The following is a 23,974-nucleotide window of genomic DNA, read 5'->3' as shown; positions in this document are numbered from 1 at the left end:
CAAAAGACCTGCCAGCAGCACTGGCATTAGCTAGAGAGGCAGAGGCCAGTATCGAACGAAGTATGTTCGCAGCCACATATGCCAAAGTAGCTGAGCAAAGAAATCAGAATACTGATTTTCACAAGGGCCAGCACCGAGCGCCCGAGAAACAAGGGACCAGAAAAAAATCCACATTTCTTTAAAAAGCCGAACAAGTATCAGAACAACGATACATGGCATAAACGGGACAACTGGGTAGATCAGGGTAAGCAAAATCAATCCCTGGAACCTATGGACATTGATCGATCATCTTCTAAAGTCCGACATCCTACGGGTTTCAAACAGGGAAACAACACTCAATACCAAAATTTGCAGAACCTAAAAAGACCAAACACTTCGGAGAGAATGACTGGCCAAAGGCGCCAGCGGGTTAACAACGTTGAGCAAACTGCAAGCGCGGGAGAAACTCAAGATTATGAAAGCGCGGCCACAGCCGCACTAAATGCAATTGACGATGACAGTGACTCATTTGACAGTAACGACCTCGTCAATTTTTTAGAGGAAGGTCCCGCTTGCCCTTCATTGAGCGAGGGCTGGCGGGGAAAACTATAAGAATCCTAATAGACACTGGAGCGGCAAAGAGTTATGTAAAGCCTTTAAAGGAGCTGAAGAATGCCTGTCGACTCCCCTTTCACTGTGAGTTCCATTCATGGCTCCAGTAATATTAAAGAAAAATGCTTTATGCGCATAAAGGCCTAAAGGCTAAATTTTTTTTACTCGATACTATCAACACTTTTGATGCCATAATAGGTTTCGACTTGCTAACGCAGGCGGGAGCGGCATTAGATTTACATAACAGTGTAATCAGGTATGGAAACATATCTGAGAAACTAAAATACCACGAATGCGATAACGTGAACTTCACAAATATCGATGACTTAGTAGTCCCAAATTCAGTGAAAGCAGCATTTAAAAAAATGATCCTTAAGAGGAAACAAGTGTTTTCGCACTCTAACGAGGCGCTACCTTTTAACACCTCGATCATCGCCACAACTCGTACAGAAACTAGCGAACCAGTATATTCCAATTTATATCATGAGACCAGCAGATTTCGTTAACACAGAAATCAAACAGCTGTTAAAGGATGGCATTATCCGGCCTTCTAGGTCGCCATTTAACAGCCCAACATGGGTTGTAGACAAAAAGGGACTTGATGCAGACGGCAACAAGAAAAAACGGCTGGTGATCGATTTCAGGAAACTGAATGAACGAACCATCGCCGACCGTTACCCTATGCCAAGTATTCCTATGATTTTAGCGAACCTAGGAAAGGCAAAATTTTTTACTACCCTAGACTTAAAATCGGGGTACCACCAGATTTATCTGGCAGAAAAAGACCGTGAAAAAACTGCTTTCTCCATAAACGGAGGAAAGTATGAATTTTGCCGTCTACCCTTTGGACTGAAAAATGCGGGAAGCATCTTTCAAAGGGCGATCGACGACGTTCTACGTGAACAGATCGGGAAAATTTGTTACGTTTATGTAGACGATGTGATAATTTTCTCCGAAAACGCTGCTGACCACGTTATACACATTGACACAGTCCTTAAATGCCTGTGCGAAGTCAACATGAGAGTGGCACCGGAAAAAACCAAATTCTTCAAAGAAAGTGTAGAATTTTTAGGTTTCATTGTTACATCAAACGGAGCCAAAACGGACCCGGAAAAGGTAAAAACCATTCAGGAGTACACCGAAACAAAAAATTTATTCAGCCTCAGGTCTTTTTTAGGGTTGGCCAGCTACTACAGAAGTTTTGTCAAGGACTTTGCTACCATAGCCAGACCACTTACCTCCATACTTAAGGGAGAGAATGGCACGGCTAATAAAAACATGTCAAAAAAGGTGGCTATCGAATTCGATGAGTCCCAACGCAGAGCGTTCGAGCGCCTGCGAGACATTTTGTCGTCAGAAGATGTGATATTAACGTATCCAGATTTCGAAATTCCTTTCGATTTGACCACCGATGCCTCAGCAAGCAGTATCGGCCCAGTACTGTCCCAAAAAGGCAGGCCAATCACAATGATATCTCGTACGTTGAAAGACTGTGAACTCAATTACGCAACCAACGAAAGAGAATTATTGGCAATTGTTTGGGCTATAGGAAAACTGCAAAACTATCTATACGGCACAAAAGAGATCAGGATTTTTACGGAATATCAACCTCTTACTTTTTCTGTATCCGAGCGAAATACAAATGCCAAAATTAAACGATGAAAGGCATTCATCGAAAAACATTACGCCAAGGTATTCTACAAACCCGGAAAAGAAAATTTTGTGGTCGACGCTTTGTCACGACAAAACATAAACGCTATACAAAACGAACCCCAATCTGACGTAGCCACTATTCATAGTGAACTTTCCTTAACCTACACGGTCGGACCCACCGATAAACCCCTGAACTGCTACAGGAATCAAATAATCCTGGAGGAAGCAGAACAGCCTTTACGGCGACACTTCATAGTGTTCGGGACCAAAAACCGACACATAATCCAATTCAATAACAGGGACTCGCTGTTCGAATTGGTCAAAGAGGTAGTAAACGTAGACGTTGTTAACGCCATTTACTGCGACCTCTCCGCACTATCATGCATCCAACATTCCTTGGTGACCGAATTCCCAGCAACCAAGTTTTGGCATTGCAAAAAATTTGTGAATTACATCACGGATGCAAATGAACTAAAAAAATAAATAATTATCTGCGAACACAACCGCGCTCACAGGGCAGCCCAGGAAAATGTTAAACAAGTCCTTCAGGATTACTACTTTCCAAATATGTCCAAACTCGCCAACGAAGTGGTTGTAAACTGCAAAACATGCACCAAGGGGAAGTACAACAGACACCCCAAGAAGCAAGAGCTGGGTATCACACCAACCCCCTCATATGCAGGCGAAATGCTGCATATAGACATATACTCTACGGATAAGAGATTTTTTTTAACCTGCGTAGATAAAGTTCGCTGTAGTACAGCCATTACTTTCTAGGGCCATAGTCGATGTGCGCAGCCCCATTTTACAACTTATAAATTTTTTCCCAAATATTAAAACAATATATTGTGATAATAAGGCATCTTTCAACTCGGAGACATTAACCTCATTATTAAAAAATCAATATAACATTGACATTGTTAATGCACCCCCTCTACACAGCAGCTCAAATGGGCAAGTGGAGCGATTCCACAGTACCCTAACTGAGATAGCTAGGTGCATGAAAATCGACCAAAAGGTTGATGATACCGTTGAGCTTATTATAAGAGCCACAGTAGAATATAACAAGACAATACATTCAGTGACAAGACTACCACCTAAGCAGGCCTTGCACTCAGTTAATGCCGAACAGAAATTGGCAATAATAAGTAATATTGAAAAGGCGCAACATGCCAATCTAGATAGATGCAACCCTACCAGGCAAAACAGAATTTTTGAGGTAGGAGAAAAAGTATACCTCAAAAATAACAAGAGGTTAGGAAATAAACTTACCGCACTGTACACAGAAGAGCGTGTACAAGCAGACATGGGAACGTCTGTCATTATTAGAGGGAGGGTGGTCGACAAGGACAACCTTAGGTAAAATACCCATCAACTCTTCTTACCTTTTTTACCCTATTTTCATATACACTACACCTTAGCATACTTACTCCAGTTTATACACAGTAGATTTAACTTTTCGCTTGTTTACAGGATCGCGGGAATTTTATTGATAACGTTAACTGTAGTTAGCGCTAGAGTGACGGATTATTCGCATGCGCAGTATATCCCAATTTCGGACGGAATTGCGTTGGTATGGGAACTGAGAAACTTGCTTCGACACTCAAGTAATTTGTCCGAATTTTCAAGTACAATAGAAGAAACTACTAGGTTGTCCGATTTATTCCCACCGTCTCATATGAAAAAATTGTTAGACGTCGATACCGAACATGTTTGAAGTTTATTGTCTGTTTTAAAAATACACCACAGGATGGCCAGGAGCCTAGACTTCCTAGGCACCGCACTCAAAGTAATTGCGGGCACACCTGATGCGGCCGACTTCGATATGCTAAAAATGTCCGAGGCACGTTTGATTGAGTCAAATAACCGGCAGGCTGTAATAAATACGCAGACGCAGAATAAAATTAATGAATTAACAGAGGCCGTTATCAAGGCATAACAAAATAATATAGTTGACACTTCCCACCTGTACGAAGTACTTTTGGCCAGAAACAGAATACTAATAACTGAGATTCAAAACGTAATGCTTACAGTCACACTTGCAAAAGCCAAAATCATAAACCCAGCAATTTTTAATCAAAATGATTGCGTAACAACTTACGCGAAGTTTTGCAAGCTGGCGACCCATGATACTTGTGCTCGAGGCCTACTCGCGGGGAGTACCGCACTATGCGAGACGCAAGCCAGCCACCTAAGCCCCATCACGTTAATAGATGACGGAGTAATAATAATCAATGAATGCCCAGCTAAAGTCAGCACTGATGACGGCCCCGAAATAGCCACCAACGGCTCACACCTCATTACGTTCGAGCGAGTGGCTTTCATCAATGGCACCAAATACTCGAACCAACGTGAAGCCATAAGAAAAACTCCGGGCATGGCGGCATCCCCGTTACTTAATATCATCGGCCACGATCCCACACTAAGCATGCCACTTCTCCAAAGAATTAACAACCAAAACTTGGAGGTTATCCAAGGGCTTAAGGAGGAAGTAAAATCGGCTGGAACTATCGACAACTGGTTCGCGGTCGGCTTGGGAGCCAGTCTTCTCATTAGCTGCTCCTTCCTACTCATCATGATGGTGAGGAGGAGACGAGACGCACGGGAGATCCAACAAGTCGTTGACAAATTCCAGATGACCGAGGACGGTCATATTCCTAAGGGGAGAGTTGTTAACACTGTTAAGGAGTAATCATAAGTCGATACAGATCTTGGGTGATTATTGGATCACCCTAGTGTTTAGTTGCAAAATCAGCATAAACATCTTTAGGGGCCGTGCCTGGTTCTTGGCGGTGCACGGTATCGTGAGTTATGTTGATTTTGCTGGTGTCAGCACTTTGCTGCACGAGCGGTCGGCTTGCCGGCCGCGCATAGCTTACGTAAAGTCATATATGTTTTCAGTTTTTATTTGGACATTTAATAAAGAGCATTGGCTTGAATGTAAAACTCCGGCAGTGGCCGTCAACACTTATTCTATTAATTGAAATTGGTTATCGAGCCTTAAGGGCCGTTAGCAACGGAGTCAGTTACTCCCAACGTAGTCTTCGTAAGAAAAGAGAAGAGAGCCATTGGCAACCGCCTGGCACATCCATATGAGCAGCCAGCCACGGTGGAAATTACGTCTTCACCCCTTCCCCCGGACCAGCCAAGGTGGCAATTGGATCGCAACTCTTCACCCACGGACAGCGGCGAGGGACAGTGCGAGGCTGCACAACTAAAACATAATTTGTATACGAAAGCTTGCAAAAAATGTGGAAGCGCGCTAGGTTTTTATTTATTTCTTTCTTAAAACAAAAAACGCGCAAAAGGGCGCAACTTTTTTAAAAACAGCACATTTCAAGGAATAATTCCGAGTAATTGACATATTGATATCTAGGGGAACGAAGGGGAACGCCTATTTGGAAGTGTCGCAAACATTGAAAATCGTATAACTTTGTATTGAAAATAATAAAAAAAAATTTTTTTTCGACTTTTTTTGAAGAAAAAAAACTATTATTTTTGATTTCCGTAGTTGTAAGAAAAATAATAAATAGATTTGTATCACATAGAAATAAAAATTTATTTGTATTTAAGGCAAGGAACATTTATCTGAGTTTCAATCAATATTTTCTATTTGAATTCCTTGTAAAAATTGTAATTTGTAACCAAATGCTTTGAAACTTTGACAAATACTAGTTCAATATATCCGTTTTTAATAAAGCTAGCTCCTTTTTTGAAATTCCGAAATCGGTTTTTTTGCCACTTTTTGGATTTTCTGGCCCACTGTGCGTTCCAGCAACCACTTCTTTGTTCATATCGCTCTGCAAGCCATACTTGTTACCTGTTTTGGATTAACCCCGAGACTTTTGATATGCTTTAATTTGTAGCTTTAAATCCTTTAAGTCTCTAGCCTTATACAACATCCCTAGCGTCCGGGATACTCTTTCGAAATACTCTATCAAGCTTTCGTCTTCCAAATAAAAGGGTTTTTGCGATTTCCATCAGCGCATGCAAGAACTCGTGCAAGAATTCACCCTTATGTTGCTGGCGTTTTCTCAACCTGCTATGGACTTCTGCTGAGGACAGTTTACTCCTCTAGCAAGGCCAACTTCAAACTTTTCCAGTTCTGAACGTTTCTCTGGCTACGCACAAACATCTTCGCTGCTCCACACAGCAATTGTTTTGCATGTACAAACACCTGTAATTGGTTCCAATCAACTTTAGCTAAGCAATCCTCTAACAATCTTATATCTGGGGACTCTACCCTCAACATCTTTCAAAGTAAACCACCATCTTCCCTGCCTTTCAAATCCCATGCCTTGAGGATTTAAAGTTTTTGCGGACACCAATAATTCACCATCTTCACCACTATTTTTCGTCTCTGACTCAAAGTGGGTCAATAATCTCTGTTGCAATTCCGCTTTCAATCCAGTCTTATCCAAGTGCAACTCCGACAACTTCCGACGTAATTCTTCAACTGCAGACAAATGTAGGGGTCTTCTTTGCTACTGTGAGCGTTTCAGCCCGAGTTACTGCCAAATCTTAACAACTTTTTATTTTTTCCCACCAGCAGGGTTTCCGGTTCGCAACCGTAATCTCAAGCAGGTTAAACCAAATCAAAACCGTATCTGGAACCGATATAATACGTTTTTGCCTAACCTGAACAGTTCTGTAAAAATGTGTTCCCTAAAAATATACATAAGTAAACGTCTTACCATTTAATATGTCGGAACCTGCATATATTTTTCTTTTAGAAGGTTTTTCCTACAATACATATTATTGAAAATAAAAGAAGAAAAACCAAAAAATATTATGTTCATTCAAATTCCGACTTAAAACTTTAAACGTAAGACAAAATTAAATTTAATGTAAAAAAAAGTGTCAATGAGCAATTAATATTAATGTTTTTAATAAAAGGTAGTTGCTAAACGTTAGTAAGTAAATAAGTACTAGTAAAAACTTCAAAGTTTCCCGAAAAGCTTGAGGGAACAGCGATGTCAACATAGCAAAGGAGGAGCCAAGAATTTACCTCCCCTATGAGAAGCTTCTGCAAAAAAATGTCTCCGCTGCACACTCTATAATGTTTAATAGACTTTAAATCAATTTATTTTAGCCTTGATGAGTAAGGTGGCAAACGACCGCCAGGACCCAATTCAGCTGTCGAGGAACAAATAAAAAAAATTGCTTTTGGATTGTCTCCATTAATTTTGTTTGTCACTATATCGAACCCTGGAAATGTACAGAGTTTTTGTTGTATACGGATCGTCAAACTCCTTGGCTCAACGTTTTATGAAGGCTACTGTTCATGTCTAACCAGGCCTGGTGCAATATCGCTAGCTTGGCATCACTGTTGCCCAACCGGGTAAGACCTCTCTCTATATAGGTATAGCCTTAGACCTCACGCCATATTTTTTTGTAGAGCATTAAGAGAAATAAAGGGCACGAAGCAGCAAGTGAATTCAGCCCCGAAACCGAATATTTATTAAACACTTGGAAGGACTCAGCACGGCAAGGACCCGCCCCAACAGTTGGTCCTTCGAGCCGGATTCCACCAGCTAATCGTTTTCCACCAGCTAAGTAATTCCAAGGTTTTCCATTTGTATATATGTATATAATTTTTTTCACACACCCACACTCCGCACTCCAATTGGACTCCATTTTGTGTGAAAAAAAAAAAATATATATATATACATACCTAGTCGTTTTTTGCCGATACTAATTTTCGAGCATAAATGTGTAAAATATACATAATCTTCATTCGCACCTTCACACACATACAAGCTTTACATTTTCCCGTCGGCGCTCACAATTAATAAAAATCATCCAACGTTTTATTATTATTTTTATGTGAATAAGTGTGTTGTGCAGAAAGAAACAGCGGGCTTATGCACATACCAAATATCACATCCACATACACACGTATTATTTTAACATCACAATATTTTACACATCCGAATATTTTAACATCAAAACATAACATAACATCCGAATATTTGAACATCAAAACAATAACAACCCGGCAATTAATAAAAATCATCCAACGTTTTATTATTATTTTTATGTGAATAAGTGTGTTGTGCAGAAAGAAACAGCGGGCTTATGCACATACCAAATATCACATCCACATACACACGTATTATTTTAACATCACAATATTTTACACATCCGAATATTTTAACATCAAAACATAACATAACATCCGAATATTTTAACATCAAAACAATAACAACCCGGCTTACGCATCTCGCTGCGCCAACAGGCAATTATAAAAGTGGAAGCCGCACTTGTAGGACGGGCAAGTTAGAGGGCGGCACCAACAAACAATCGCGGCATCCCGAAAAACAGAACCCTATAATAATAAAGGGATATTTGTTGTTATATAGTATCTTTGTTCTATATTATTTATAACAACATTCTTTTCTACATACGTACATATTGTATTAGTGTGAGTGAAATTACGCAGGGTTGCATATCGCTTTTTAGAATAGTCACCCAATTAAGGTGAACCGCGTTTGCACACAACCCGAAGCTCGATAAACCTTTTCCACCTTAAAAATAACGAGGAATTTATTTATTCGAGGTGTGCCACTCAGAAATAAACAGCGTTCCGATTTCACGAGTTCCGCATCCATTTCTGCTGTTTGTTGTTTGGTGTTATTAAAAATTACAACAGATTTAAGTATTTCGAAGTGTTCCACCCAAAAATAAATTGAACCATCAAACACCGGTCCGATTTCACGCGTTTCCATTTTTGCTGTTTTGTTTTTCGAATTTGTTAAACGTAGCAAAAAAAATTAGGTATTGAAATCGGTTCATCCAAAAACTAATTAAAGCACCAAACCGCGTTCCGGCTCCACGTGTTCCGCGTCCAGGTCTTCTGGTATTATATGATTCAACCTACCCAACTATACACATATTTTGTTCCAAAAATATTCTCCAAGCACATATCCATTTTACATCGGCAGCACAACTTCTCAGTTGATGCCTTATTTCGATTTTGTTAAACGTAGCAAAAAAATTAGATATTGAAATCGGTTCATCCAAAAACTTATTAAAGCACCAAACAGCATTCCGGCTCCACGTGTTCCGCATCCAGGTCTTCTGGTATTATATGATTCAACCTACCCAACTATACACATATTTTGTTCCAAAAATATTCTCCAAGCACATATCCATTTTACATCGGCAGTACAACTTCCTAGTTGATGCCTTATTTCCACTTAGTCTTCGGCACGCATTATCCAGTGCCAGCATTCACGACCATCTGCTCGTCCCATCCGTGTATTTTTTTTACTACTACGCGAGGTTATTATGCCAATCGGTGAAGGTGGGGAATCAAAGGTTCAGTTGATCGTCCCAACAGCTGGCACCTAACACCGAGTCAGAGCCCACAGCGAGTCGTCACTGCCCACCCACAAGGCAGAATCCAGTAAAACTTTAAGTCCCTCTATTAAGATCAGCCGTCCATCCATGACAACAAGCGAGAAGTCCGTATCTTCTCTAAAATCCGTAACTCTGCCAAAAACGACATCAACTGCAAAAATGGCAGTTGATAAAGACACGATTACAGTCATGCAATCTAAGTATGATTATTGTTACTCGGTCTTCGAACGATGCACTGCAACATTAAGCGAAACGATTGAAAGCGCTAGCGTTCAACAGCTTAGTCAGCCTTCGTCCTAGTGGGTGTCGCGTTCCCCCAATAGACTGCGAAATTTTTAGTGGCGACTATGTTCATTGGCCGACTTTCCGAGACCTTTTTTCGCCATCTATGTCCAGAATCCTGGGCTTTCGGGCGTCGAAAAGCTGTTCCATCTCAACTCGAAAACGAGTGGTGAAATTGACGCTGTCTCTGTGGGAGCAGTCTCTCCTTCAACCATCCGTGATTCCAAGGTTTTTTTTACAAGGTTGTAATCAAACCCTTGAGGCAATTGAAGAATTCAAACCTACGGTGGCGGCTCAATCCAGAGGCCCACGACCTGAAAGCGGGCCGCGGATTATCCACAACTTTGAAAATAGGGTCACAGTAAATCCACAATCGTGTAGACTTTGTTCAAGGGAAAACCATCCTATCCGTATGTGTTTCCAGTTCCAAAATATGCCCGTCGCGGATCGCCCGTCTGTTTGAACTGTTTTGCAAGAACCCACATGTTGACAGACTGCACAAGTACTCACAACTGCTACACTTGCAAAGGTCCCCATAACACTCTACTGCATCGTGGCGGCTCCCACAACTCCAGTCAGCACCCGTACCTGAACTCCAACCACCATTACAGTCAGCATCTATACCTGACCACCAGCAAAGTATACAGTCCACTCAATCGAACGTCCAAACGTATCTCGCCGTGAACACGCAAGGGGTCATAAGGTACTCTGCACGCGCTTTATTTGACTCAGGATCAGAAGCAACTTTTATATCGGAACGGTTATTCAACCTAATTAAGCTCCCCTATGAATCCATCCAAGCTCAAGTTGCGGGAGTAAACCAAACTGTTGCTGCTCATAGGCTCCCAACATAGGCCACATATACAAATCGAAGCCACCGCATATGTGTTACCACATTTAGCTGGAAATCTCCCATCCTATACGATTCCCGAAGGTTCTTTAAGGGACCTGCCCAACCTCCAACTAGCAGATCCGAATTTCTACCAGAGTTCGCAGATTGACGTGCTCATAGGCGCTGATCTACTTCCATCGATTATTCTAGGCGGCTTCCAGTCAAATGTTTGCGGAACACTCCTTGGCCAAGAGACCATATTCGGGTGGATTCTTTGCGGCCCAATCGCGAAGAATCCCACTAACAGAATAGCTTCCTTCTCGACACGATTGTCTGTCACTGAGGCTAAACTAGACAGCATCCTCACCAAATTTTGGGAGGTGGAGGATGTTCCAGTGAAGCTGGTTGAGGAATCCAGCTCGGTGTGTGAGAACAACTTCCAGCAGACCACTAAAAGCGATGAGATAGGGAGGTATGTGGTTTCCTTGCCCTTTAAGGAGCCTAGCAATATAAACCTGGGACATTCAAGGCCTATCGCATTGGCGCAATTCCTTAGAAACAAGGCACGGCTAAACAAAAACGCCACCTTAAAAGAGCAGTACGACTCAGTCATCCAGGAGTATTTAGGTTTAGGTCATATGCATCTGGACTCTCCAAACGACGGCTCCAACAACTTTTATTTGCCACACCACGCGGTTTTCAAACCAGACAGCACCACGACAAAGGTTTTCGTCGTGCTTAACGCCTCCAATCCATCGTCAAACGGGTAGAGTCTTAATGATATCCTTCATACAGGTCCGGTACTGCAATCTGATTTGACCACCCAGATCCTCAAATGGCGCTTCTTTAAGTACGTCTTCAACGCAGACATCACCAAGATGTACCGGCAATTTCTCGTTCATTCCGATCATACGCGCTTCCAAAGAGTCCTGTTCCGCGATAAAGAAGGGAAGCTCTGCGACTATGAGCTTAACACGGTGACCTTTGGCGTTAATTGTGCGCCCTTTCTGGCCATTCGCGTGCTTCAACAGCTAGCTCAGGATGTACTTGACCAATATCCTTTAGCAAGTGACATAATTTCCAGATTCATGTATGTCGACGACGTTCTAGCTGGCAACCACACGCAGCAGTCCGCTGTTCTAGCCATCAAAGAACTCCGGTTGGCCCTCGAGAGTGCAGGGTTTCCTTTGCGAAAGTAGACCTCAAACGAGAAGGGACTCTTGCAAGAGATCCTAAAAGACCACTTGATCAGTTCTGACTTCCTTGAGTTGGAAGAGTCCAGTATGGCAAAAACCCTTGGAATCCGTTGGCAAGCGACGTCTGATAGTTTCTTTTTCCTACCGAGGGAAATTTCTCTTCAAACAGACTACACCAAACGAGAGGTTTTATCCCAGATAGCTAAACTATTTGATCCAGCAGGATGGTTATCGCCTTTCATCATCCGGGCCAAGATTTTCATGCAAGAAATTTGGCTGCGGGAATTAAGTTGGGACCAGTCTATCCCGACTGATCTCGTCACAAGGTGGCATGATTTTCTTAAAGGGTATCCAGTCCTGAAAGAGATTCGCATTCCAAGATGGGTGCGATTTCATCCAGCATTGAAACTGCAGTACCACGGGTTTTGCGATGCATCGCAGAGCGCCTATGGTGTTGCCATTTTTGCCCGTGTCGAAACGACTGACGGCTGCTTCATAACCCTGCTTTCATCCAAGACCCGAGTTGCTCCAGTAAAGTCCATTTCCATACCGCGCTTGGAACTTTGTGGCGCAGTACTTCTCTCTGAACTAGCTGCTGCAGTTCTCTCCGAGATGGACGGACTCTACGATAGTGCTTGCATGGTTAAGCAAACCAGCATGCACATGGACTACATTCGTTGCCAACAGAGTTGAGAGAGTTGATCAACTCACCAATAGAGAACAGTGGTTTCATGTGAAATCGGAAGATAGCCCGGCTGATCTGGCAAGCAGAGGCGTCTCAGCCCAAGAGCTTAAGGACAGCGACCTTTGGTGGCGCGGGCCTGAGTGGTTGGTTCACAACCAGGAGCAATGGCCACTCATTTCGTCGGTCCAGCTAGAAACCGAGCTCGAACAACACACAATAAAGGTTAACATCGCTATAGCGCTTCGGGCAAGTGACATTTTAGAGAGGTTTTCAGCGTTTGAAAGGGCGCTACGTGTTCTCGCTTACGTGTTCCGGTTTGCAAGAAGGTGTCGCAAGCAACATGTCAACGTGAAGGCAGAACTCTCTGCAACAGAGTTGTCTGACGTCCAGGAGCGGCTAATTGTGCTCACTCAGCAAAGTGAATTTGCAACAGAAAGCACGGCCTTGAGCAACAAGCGACGAATTCTAGTCTCAAGCAGCATCTCCAATTTAAACCCCTTTCTCGACAGTCACGGTGTCTTAAGAGCAAGCGGACGTTTACGAGCGTCTGAGATGCTAAGTTATGATGAGAAACATCCAATCATCATTCCAGCAAGGTGTATTTTTGCAAAACTTCTTGACCTTTTTACCCATCGCATATCCTTACATGGGGGTAATCAGTTGGTGATCCGACTGATTCGTTCCAAGTATTGGATTCCTAAGCTGAGGAATCTTGTAAAGGAAACCATTCACTCTGCGAGATCCACATTTTCCAGGCCTTTCACTTACACGGGCATTGATTTCGCGGGACCATTTGCCATTAAAAGCTATGTCGGTCGTGGTTGCAAGGTAACAAAGGGGTATGTTTGCGCTTTTGTATGCTTTAGTACCCGAGCTATCCATCTAGAAGCTACGTCAGACTTAACCACTGAGAAGTTTCTGGCAGCCTTCTCGCGCGTTCTCCGCCCGACGTGGCTGTCCACACCACATACACTCTGACAACGGCAAAACGTTCGTTGGAGCCTCAACGTCCTTATCCAAGGATTTCATTTCGAGGGCATTGATACTTTCCAAGTATAGTCTCCAAAATGTGACCTGGCACTTCAACCCGCCCGGCGCACCTCATATGGGGGGGCTATGAGAGGCAGGTGTCAAAAGCTTCAAGACACACTTCTAAAAGCAGACGGCTGTCGGGAAATACACATTCGAGGAACTAACTACCCTCCTAGCAAAAATTGAGGCCTGTTAAAACTCGAGGCCTATTTCTCCAATGTCCGAAGACCCCACTGACCTTGTAGCTCTCAGCCCCGGGCACTTCTTAGTGGGTGGCCCGCTCCTCTCTGTGACCGAGCCCGAGATTGAAGAAACCCCCATTTCCATTATTAACTGGTGGCAGCGGCTAAAGGCCGTACATCAGCAGTTTTGCTTTCGATGGAAGGAAGAGTATTTGAAGGAGCTCCACAAAAGAACTAAATGGCAATCCCCAATGCGAGACGTTCAGACGGGGGATATGGTGGTGATCAAGGAAGAAAACCTACCACCAAACGAGTGGCGTCTTGGGCGGATCCAACGTGTGCATCCAGCCGCAGATGGCTTGACCCGAGTGGCAGATGTCAACACCACACGGGGCGTCATCCGACGACCAATCGCGAAGATGATCCGTCTCCCGATGGAGGCCACTGATTCCAAGTGACTCTTCCTTTTGTTCACGGCTCCCTAGTCCTAAGTTCATGTCGTCCTCTGGTGTCTGTCCTCATGCATGTCACAGTCATCTGCATCATCCATAACGCATTACCTTTGTTTTTATCTATTCCAACACACAGAGTATATACGATTCCAACACACAGAGTATATACGATGGCGCCAACCAGCAACCAACAGAGGAGTTCACGCCTTGAGAAAATGCCAACGGTTTCTCCGTCTTCCGGCTCTTAAGCGACTCCGCGCTGTCCTTATTAATCGGTATTGCGCCAATTGCCTTGCTCACGAGCATTCGGGCCAAACCTGCCGAAGTAAGGCCAAGTGCCGCGTCTGCGGTGGAAGGCATCACACCCTCTTGCACATCCAAGTTCACGCCTTGAGAAAATGCCTAGGGTTTCTCCGTCTTCCGGGTCTTAAGCGTCTCCGCGCTGTCCCTATTAATCGGTATTGCGCCAACTGCCTTGCTCACGAGCATTCGGGCCAAACCTGCCAAAGTAAGGCCAACTGCCGCGTCTGCGGTGGAAGGCATCACACCCTCTTGCACATCCAAGAGCCCCAGTCGCCGCGCGAAGCACGACAACAGCAGAGGATGTCGCCGACGATGTCGTCACGCTCAGCGCCCAGTGACCCTGCTACAGGCCCTTCGTGCGCTTCTATCCTGCAGCGCACGAGTGTGAGCATCCTTCCAACGGCGTCGGTTTTGGTCGGTTCCAATGTAAAATGGTTTGACGCTCGAGCTTTGGTGGATCCATGCTGCCCCGTGAGTCGCATCCACGTATCTTTGGCAAAGACTCTCAACTTTTCCGTCACCCGCGTGGGCGATGAACGGGCTTGCAGCACCGAAATCCGCTCGAAGTCGTCAAGCATGGGCCGACAACTGCTGATGCTGGTTGATGACCAGATGCAGATCCGAACGCCGGCGAAGCCCCTTGATCCAAAGGTCCGAGATGGCTTCAGAAACATCACGTTGGCGGACAACAGGTGGTTCCATTCCTCATTGGTGTCGGTTGTTTTGGGAACTGACATCTACGCGGAATTGATGCTGCCGGGCATCCGCCCGAGTCATGTCACAGGACTCTACCTTAGGGTGGCTCCTCTCGGGCACTTGCTCCCTCTTTTGACGGTCCATTCTTCCCATTTCGGGGGGAGAATGTTCACGTCGAACCAGGCTTGGTGCAACATCGCTAGCTTGGCATCACTGTTGCCCAACCGGGTAAAACCTCTCTCCATATAGGTATAGCCTTAGACCTCACGCCATTTTTTCCTGTAGAGCATTAAGAGAAATAAAGTGCACGAAGCAGCAAGTGAATTCAACCCCGAAACCGAATTTTTATTAAACACTTGGAAGGACTCAGCACGGCAAGGACCCGCCCCAACAGCTACAAAACCCTTAGATTTTTTAATGGTGACAGAAATATGGCTTTTGAAACATAACTTGATATCGAATAGGACACCTAGATCAGTTAATTGAGTAATACGTTCTAGAGTAGAGTTTCCAAGCGTGGTTAAGAAGCAACCAGTTGTTTTAACACCATAATTGTAATTGTCAGACTGTAGGCGAAGGTATGACATTTGGTCAGAGAATGATAGGCAAATTTTTACGTCGTCCGTATAGATTAAAGTAGAGTCAAATGACACTACTTTTGGAAGATCGTTAATAAAAAGAACGAATAGTAGCGGCCCAGATGACTTCCTTGGGGGACACAAGAAAAAAACATTTACGACAGTAGAAAGTTGGTTATTGAAAAGAACACGTTGAGTTGTGTTTGAAAGATAGGCCGAAATCCAGTTAAGTAAATTTGGTACAGACCTAAGAAGAGATGCCTTGCTGAAGTCAGTAAAAAGAATGCAGAAGAATTGATGGAGGCACACATATGTTGAAGTTGAAAAGTGACCAACTGCTCGAACAGCTTAGGTATGGCAAAAAGTTTGTCTATCGGACCTTGGCCTTTTTTATGAATTGGAATAGTAAAATTTTCATTCCAAATTCTCATGAATTTTGAAGATAAATAAAGATAAGTTGAATAGAAAAGTGATTGGCCAAGACAGAGCACAGTTTCTTAGGCTAGGAATGTTATCAGCTCGAATAGGACGTTTCCAGCGACAGAAGGGCTTTAAGAACATCGCTAACTTCAAATTGAGGAGAAGTCAAAGGATTGTAGAGAGTGGTTGACTGAAAAAAGTTTGCAAAAAGATTAGAAATGTGTAAAGATGATGATTCAGTTCGGTTGTGTTAATACATAGTTGAGGGGTACGCATTTGATTTTCTTTTGGAGTTTACAAAGGAGTAAAAACTTTTTGGATCATTACGAATGTTATCTCTACATTGAGCGATGTAGCATTCATAACAAAGTTTAGAGGCATTATAAAACAGCACGCGGGTCGTGACATAATTGGAAAATCCACCGCAGAATTGGATTTTAAATATTTTTTATACAACCTCGATTTTTTATTTTTGAGGTAAGACAAGTGCCTATTGAACCATGGGGGCTTAGAAGAGTCATTTACCGATACCTCAAATTAAAGGATGACACTGCAGTTTCTAGGTCATTACATGATTTTAAGACGGACCAATCGATAGCACTCAAATGCTGGTGTAAACCAACAAATTACACCAGCATTTGAGTGCTATCGATTGGTCCGTCTTAAAATCATGTAATGACCATTGGCATTGCGGAAACATTTTACACGTAAGGCCGCCTTAGTCTGAATTTCTGTAACGATCACAACATTCAACAACAGGGTTGGATGATAGGGGTCTTCAGGCAGAGAAAAGGGAGGGCTTCTGAGGACATTAGCGAGAGTGTCGTTATTAACAAATATTAAGTCAAGAAGTCTATCCATATGGTTCTTAACAAAGTTTATCTGGCCCAGAGACAAGTCCGTCAGGCCGTCGATAAAGTCGTGCTGACTTTCGGCAAAAAGGAGATTGGAGTCCAATGAAGAGATCCAAGACACGTTAGATATGTTAAAATCTCCCATTATAATTAGGGGGTTCTCATCAGCATTAGAACAGGATACTAATTGAATGGCAAACAGGTACATTAAATAGAGAGAAGTATCATATCTAGGTGGAATGTAAGAGCAAGTTATATAAATATTAATGTTATTGATATTAATTTTAACTGCAACGAATTCAATGGAAAGTGGGTTTTCAAAAGGAAAAATCTCCGATGAATGTGAGTTGTGAACTGCAATTAATACGCCACCGCCCAGGGAGATGCGGTCAGTTCTATAGATAACAAACATATCAACGAATATTTCTTGATCGGAAGCCGAAGAGTTTAACCATGTTTCAGTTAATGCAATGTCGTCGGCGTCGATGGAAAGACTATTAACATACACCTTACTCAGTTTACCCAGTAGGCTTCAAACATTTTGGTATAAAATTGACAGATTTGTTTTTCTTAGTTTTTTGAAACAGCTGAATTTGAGCCACGAGGTGGATTTTTCTGAAGATACTCATGTACTAAAGTATTAACTGGCCAAAACGTAGAGTCAAATGCCTTAAAGAAATAGGAATCAGTGATACGAACTTTAAAAGAAGAGATATTGCGCTTTTGCTTAAAAATGAACTTATGTACAGTGTTCGCCCCGTCTCTCGCCACCGTAGCATAAGTTAGGTTCTAAGAGAAAATATTGATATATTAAAGTTAATGATCAATCGAACGTCATCGTAGCCACTCCTTTTCGTCGTCGCTTTCGAAATAGTTGTTCTCAAGTTTCGCAAATTAAAATCGTCTCGAACTACTGCAGTCACGAGTTTTCGCGTTGTTAATACAAAACAGTGTTAAATTTGCATGGTGACCCCGACGTGATAGCAGTAGAGTTCGCGAGTTGTTTAATTTTTTTCGGTGAAAAACTAAAAACATTACCAACAATACCCAAAACCAATTAATTCGTGTCAGTTCGGCCAATAAATTATATTCAACAATATTTCGTCGCTGGAAATTTTCTGCCGTTCCTTGAGCTGCCCCACACGTTTCTTCAAATTTAATTGCTTAATTTGCTGCTGCCGCCAAATGGAAGGAAAAAAGGAAGTTGCAATTATAAAGTCGGCCATCCAGGTATAGAGTGCCAAAAGTTGAAAGTTAATCTGTGGCGTTTTGTCAATTGTGTTTTGGCCCATCTTTCAACTTTTTGCATTCGTGTAAAAATCGGTAGATAGTGAGCATTCTAACCAAGAAATAAAAATTTGCATGTACTAACAACCAAAATTCTGCAATAAACATAATATATTTCGAATTATATGTGAATCGCTTTGGCCCATAAACAAGCAAATAAAATACTCGTCGTCGACCCAATTAGTGCGAACTTAATTCCCCCAATTTTCGTCGTAGTGAGCAGGGTATAAATAAAACAGCTGAAAAAAAGTGCAAATTGTGAAAAGTGTAGTTCTCAAAAATTAGCGGCAATAACTTTCGCCGCAGTGTGTCTGAACATTTTCAGAATTTTCCCGCGCCTTTCCAATTTTCCCTCGCTTTTCATAATTTTTGCGCGCGTGTTTCGGCGTCAGGCTTATATATTCGTTGCCCTTAGTTATCGGTCAGTGTATCATTCTCCTAAACGTTTGTTCGTTTTTTCGGTACGCTTGAGCTACAGTGCGTGCGTGCGGCATATACTGTCGCAGGGTTTATATAAAAAATATAAAAACCCTAGAGCGATGCTCATCTAACTTTTAGCGGAGAAAACTCCAAATTTAAAAATTTCCTTACAGGATATTGAAAAATTCAACCATTTAATTTCGTGTTTAGCTGGAGACGCTTTAGGAACAGTTAGGGCCTTTCAAGTTACTGCGGAAAATTATCCCAAATCCCTTGCTAGCCTGAAGCTGGTATACGATAATGATTGTCTTATTTGTTCGACACTGTTTAATTTACAAAAAAAAAAAAATAATATTAATAATAATAATAATAATAATAATAATAATAATAATAATAATAATAATAATAATAATAATAATAATAATAATAATAATAATAATAATAATAATAATAATAATAATAATAATAATAATAATAATAATAATAATAATAATAATAATAATAAAAAAAATAATAATGATATTTACATTTTTTGGTCTGCGGGGGAAATCCGCATCCACTTCATACATCTTTTTGTTTTGCTCTATCTGTCCTCTTCAAGAATAGCATCGAAAGAGAGAGCATGATGTTCATAGGGTATTTCAGCGTAAGCAACGTGCAATAGAAGATCTCCTTAAAAAATTTTTTATGCTTATTAAAAACATGTTTTAGTGCAAATAATGTGCTTAATATTATAAAAATAAGGTATTATCAACAATGAACTGCTAACTTACACATATATTCTAAAAATAAGTCTAACTAAAACTAACTAAATATTTTATGATTCAAGAAAAGCATAAATGTTTGATGATATTCGATCAATAGAATTTTCCAAAGATATTGCAGGATATACTGCATTATAATTTGAACAAAGCACCCGAAAGGGCTCATGAAGGACAAACTTGGATCTACAAATTGGCAAATGAATAGGGCGAAAAGTACGAGTAACTCTTGAGGGAACAGAGATGTTAATGTAGCGAAGGAGGAGGCCGAATTCACCTCACCTATGAGAAGCTTAGCCAAAAAATTACTCCGCTGCACATTCTACGATGTTTTAAAGACTTTAGATCAATTAACATTAACCTTGAAGAATAAGGTGGCAATCGCCTCACCGGTTCCTAGTTCAGCTGTCGAAGAGCAAATAATAAAAATTGCTTTTGGACTGACTCGGTTAATTTTTGTTGATCAACATATTGAGGGCTCCAAACACATGCGCAGTATTCCAACATAGGGCGAACCATGGAAATGTAAAGAGTCTTTGTTGTATACGGGTCGTCAAACTCCTTGGCCCAACGTTTTATGAAGGCTAAAACACCCTTAGCTTTACCAATGATGACAGAAATATGGCTTTTGAAACATAACTTGCTATCAAATAGGACACCTAGATCAGTTACTTGCGTAATACGTTCTAAAGTAGAGTTTCCAAGATGGTAAGAGTGTATGTGGGCTGAAGTCCGGTAAAAGGACATACATTTGCATTTAGTGTGATTAAGAAGCAACAAATTGTTCGAACACCATAATTGTAATTGATCAATGTCCGACTGTAGGCGAAGGTATGACATTTGGTCAGAGAATGATAGGCAAATTTTTACGTCGTCCGCATACATTAAAGTAGAGCCAAATGACACTACTTTTGGAAGATCATTAATAAAAAGAACGAAAAGTAGTGGCCCCAGATGACTTCCTTGTGGGACACCAGAAAAAAAATTTACGACGGAGGAAAGTTGATTATTGAACAGAACGCGTTGAGTTTTGTTTGAAAGATAGACAGAAAACCAGTTAAGTAAACTAGGTGGAAAACCAAGAAGAGATAGTTTATGAAGGAGAAGGCTATGGCTTACTGAATCAAATGCCTTGCCGAAGTCAGTAAAAGTAACGTCAGTTTGGCATTTATTTAGGAAACTACGGTGGATGAGAGTATAAAATCAAAGAAGATTAGTAATAGACGACCGTTGTTTTACAAAGCCATGCTGTGCGGGAGAGATGATGGAGGCACACATATGTTGATGCTGACAAGTGACCAGCTGCTCAAAAAGCTTAGGTATGGCAGAAAGTTTGGCTATACCACGATAATTTTCGACATCGCACCTTGAGCCTCTTTTATGAATTGGAATAATAAAAGATTCATTCCAAATTCTCGGGAGCTCTGAAGATAATAAATATAAGTTAAATAGAAAAGTGATTGGCCAAGACAGAGCTTCAGCACAGTTTCTAAGAACACAGCTAGAAATGTTATCATTATCATTATCCAGCGACAGAAAAGCATTAAGAACATCGCTGACTTCAAATTGAGGAATAAAAATATTATTGAAGAACGGCAGATTATAAGGGTAGAAAGTCGATAAGTCAAAGGATTGTGGAGAGTAGGTTTACTGAAAAAATTTGCAAAAATAAAAGAAATGTTTAAATATGATGATTCAGTTCGGTTGTGTAAATAGATAGTTGAGGGGTATGCGTTCGATTTTCATTAAGAATTTACAAAGGAGTAAAAATGTTTCGGTTCATCACGAAGGGTTTTTCTTCATTGAGCGATGTAGCAATCATAACCAAGCTTAGAAGCATTTATAAACAGGGCACGTTTCGTGGCTTATTTGAAAAATCCCTTGTAATGTTGGTTTTAAAATATTTTTTATACAACCCCGATTTTTATATTTGGGGTAGGACAAGTGCCTTTTGAACCATGGGGATCTAGATGTGTCACTCAACGATACTGCAGGAAATGTCAGGAGGATTTTGTCAAAAGTGTCGTAACAAAGATTAAATCAAGAAGTCGCTCCATATGGCTCGTAACAAAGATTATCTGGCCCAGAGACGCGTCAGTCAGGCCGTCGATAAACTCGTGCTGACTTTCGGCAAAAAGGAGATTGGAGTCCATTGAAGAAATCCAAGACACGTTAGGTATGCCTTAATCGCACATTATAATAAGGTGGTCCTCATCGGCAATAGAAGAGGATACTAATTAAATGGCAGACAGGTGTATTAAATAGGGAGAAGTATCAGATCTATGTCTAACGTAAGAGCAAGTTATAAATATTAATGTTGTTGATATAAATTTAAACTGCAACGTATTCGATGGAAAGTGTGTTTTCAAAACTGTAATTAATACGCCACCACCCAGGGAGATGCGGCCAGTTCTAAAGGTAACAAACTTATCAACGATTATTTCATGATCGCAAAACCTAAGTTAAAGCAATAACGGGATTTGGAATTTTTCTTTTCGGTGACTCGGTGATCTTAGGACCAAGAAACTGAGATTCCACTTCCAGGACTCGACCCGACTCACACTAAGTAGGAGGGGGCAAGGACAGGTGAGTTTGGATGTTTGTTACAATTAAATTAATAGAGCATTCAGAAAATATGAAAAAATACATTTCGTTATATTGCGAACATAAAACGCGAAATGGATCATGTACCTCGAAATTCGACTTACAAATATCATGGGCAATAGGTCGAAAGTGACGAGTAGACCTTAAAGAGATGGAGAACCGTATTTGACCCAGTAGGTAGCTTGAATGTACAAGTTCAGTTATTAATTTGTGAAGGAACGAGACACTATGGCACATCCGACGATCCTTGAGGGAGGGCAGGTTCAGTAGACGCAGTCTATCCAAGTAAGATGGTAGGTGACGATGTGTATCTCAGTTCAAACTACGTAAAGCAAACAAAAGAAACTGTTTCTGTACCGATTCTATAAGGTCCTGATAATTGGTATATTGAGGAGACCAAACACACAAACACACACAAACAACAGTATTTAATAATTGGGCGAACCAAGGAAGTGTATAAGTGTTTCGTGGTATAGTTTTCCTCAAATTCCTAGGACCAACGTTTAACAAAGGCACAGACCCCTTTTGCTCTACTAACCATAATGCCAATGTGATCAGAGAAGTTTAAGTTGTGGTTGATTAACACTCCAAGATCAAATGTAGCAAAAAATAAAATAAATAATGATACACATTGGACGTTACTGGAGACTTTACTTGCGCTGGACAAATTGGAGTATAGGTGATGCACTCCGACACCACCACTTTACCTGAGATCCGGCATGCATCCTTCGCCAAATCTCCCTTTCTCGGTTTTTCGCCAACGGCAGAAACCTCTTTCATTTGCATCACGTAGTCGCTCGGCTCTCATTCAGCTATCGGTGTGGGTGCAGTTCCTCATGGTTTGGTGTGGGTGGAGATACTTCTGGGCCAGGGGAGGTGGTGGAATCTAAGAGCGGATTAAGGATCTCTTTCCTGATCGTCCACCAGAGCGACTCTTACTTTCCACACTTCCCTCCCTTTCTTAACCCTGCCAACCTTTGAAAAACTGGTCACACTGCCATCTCCTAGGGCGATATTCCCCTATCGATAGCTTTCAATTGCAACACCACACAAAAATTCGCGAGAATGCCGGCCGAAGCGAATTATTTGTAAGCATTGAAAGATTGGCTTGCCGTGAAATTGTCCCTATAATGTTTTTAATAATCAAAACAACAACTTTGCTATCCTGCCTTGCCCCCAATTGCCCCATTTGCCTTTTGTGCCCAACGTAGGCCTACACCCACTAGACTCTTGTTTTGCTACCCAGGTATGTATGTAAGTATGCGTGTGAACGTGTACAGCTACATCCACTATTAATATTTACATTTTTAGGTCTTTTGCGTGGAAAATCCCAACAGGCTTCTCCCCAGATCCATCAATTCGTAGGCATTGTTCCCTGTAGGGCGTACGGCTCGGCATTTCACATATTTTTCAGCAAACTTGGCATTGTACATCTTTCCAAAATTGCTCTGAGTGAAATTGCGTCTGTAGATTTCTTGACCAGGCTTGGCATGAAAAACTCGAGCCCGTTTGTTAGCGCTGGCTGCTGCGTTCATATGCCTGATGAAGATTTTTCCAGATGTGATCGCGGATAAGTTGGCGCTTATCTACTGGATCTAGCGTCGTTATTTGATGTTCTGTCAAGGACTGCATTTTTCTTGCCAGTTTGTAGCAGTTTCCATTTAGGAACATCTGCTGTCCAAATACTGGTAAGTATAGGTCCAAGTCTCGATGATCATTTTCTAAATACGTTCTAATTGCAGCTAGAATGGTGCGATTTACCCTCTCGGCTGCGTTGCTCTGTG

General features: G+C 41.7%; 1 protein-coding gene across 1 annotated transcript in view; it reads right to left on the bottom strand.

Moving 5' to 3' along the window:
• Nucleotides 1–8,107, bottom strand: part of LOC128264148 (neurotrimin) — a 350,308-nt gene extending 342,201 nt beyond the window's left edge. Inside the window, exon 1 of the mRNA XM_052999514.1 lies at nucleotides 7,988–8,107. Within this exon, the coding sequence (XP_052855474.1) occupies nucleotides 7,988–7,999 (12 nt within the window). The 5' untranslated portion in view covers nucleotides 8,000–8,107. The remainder of the gene's footprint in view (nucleotides 1–7,987) is intronic.
• Between the last annotated feature and the right edge of the window lie 15,867 nt (nucleotides 8,108–23,974).

The sequence above is a fragment of the Drosophila gunungcola genome, unplaced genomic scaffold, assembly GCF_025200985.1.
Source record: "Drosophila gunungcola strain Sukarami unplaced genomic scaffold, Dgunungcola_SK_2 000058F, whole genome shotgun sequence".
NCBI classification, from domain to species: domain Eukaryota; kingdom Metazoa; phylum Arthropoda; class Insecta; order Diptera; family Drosophilidae; genus Drosophila; species Drosophila gunungcola.
Note: the sequence above shows the minus strand (reverse complement) of the source record. Positions and strands in the feature narration are given on the sequence as shown.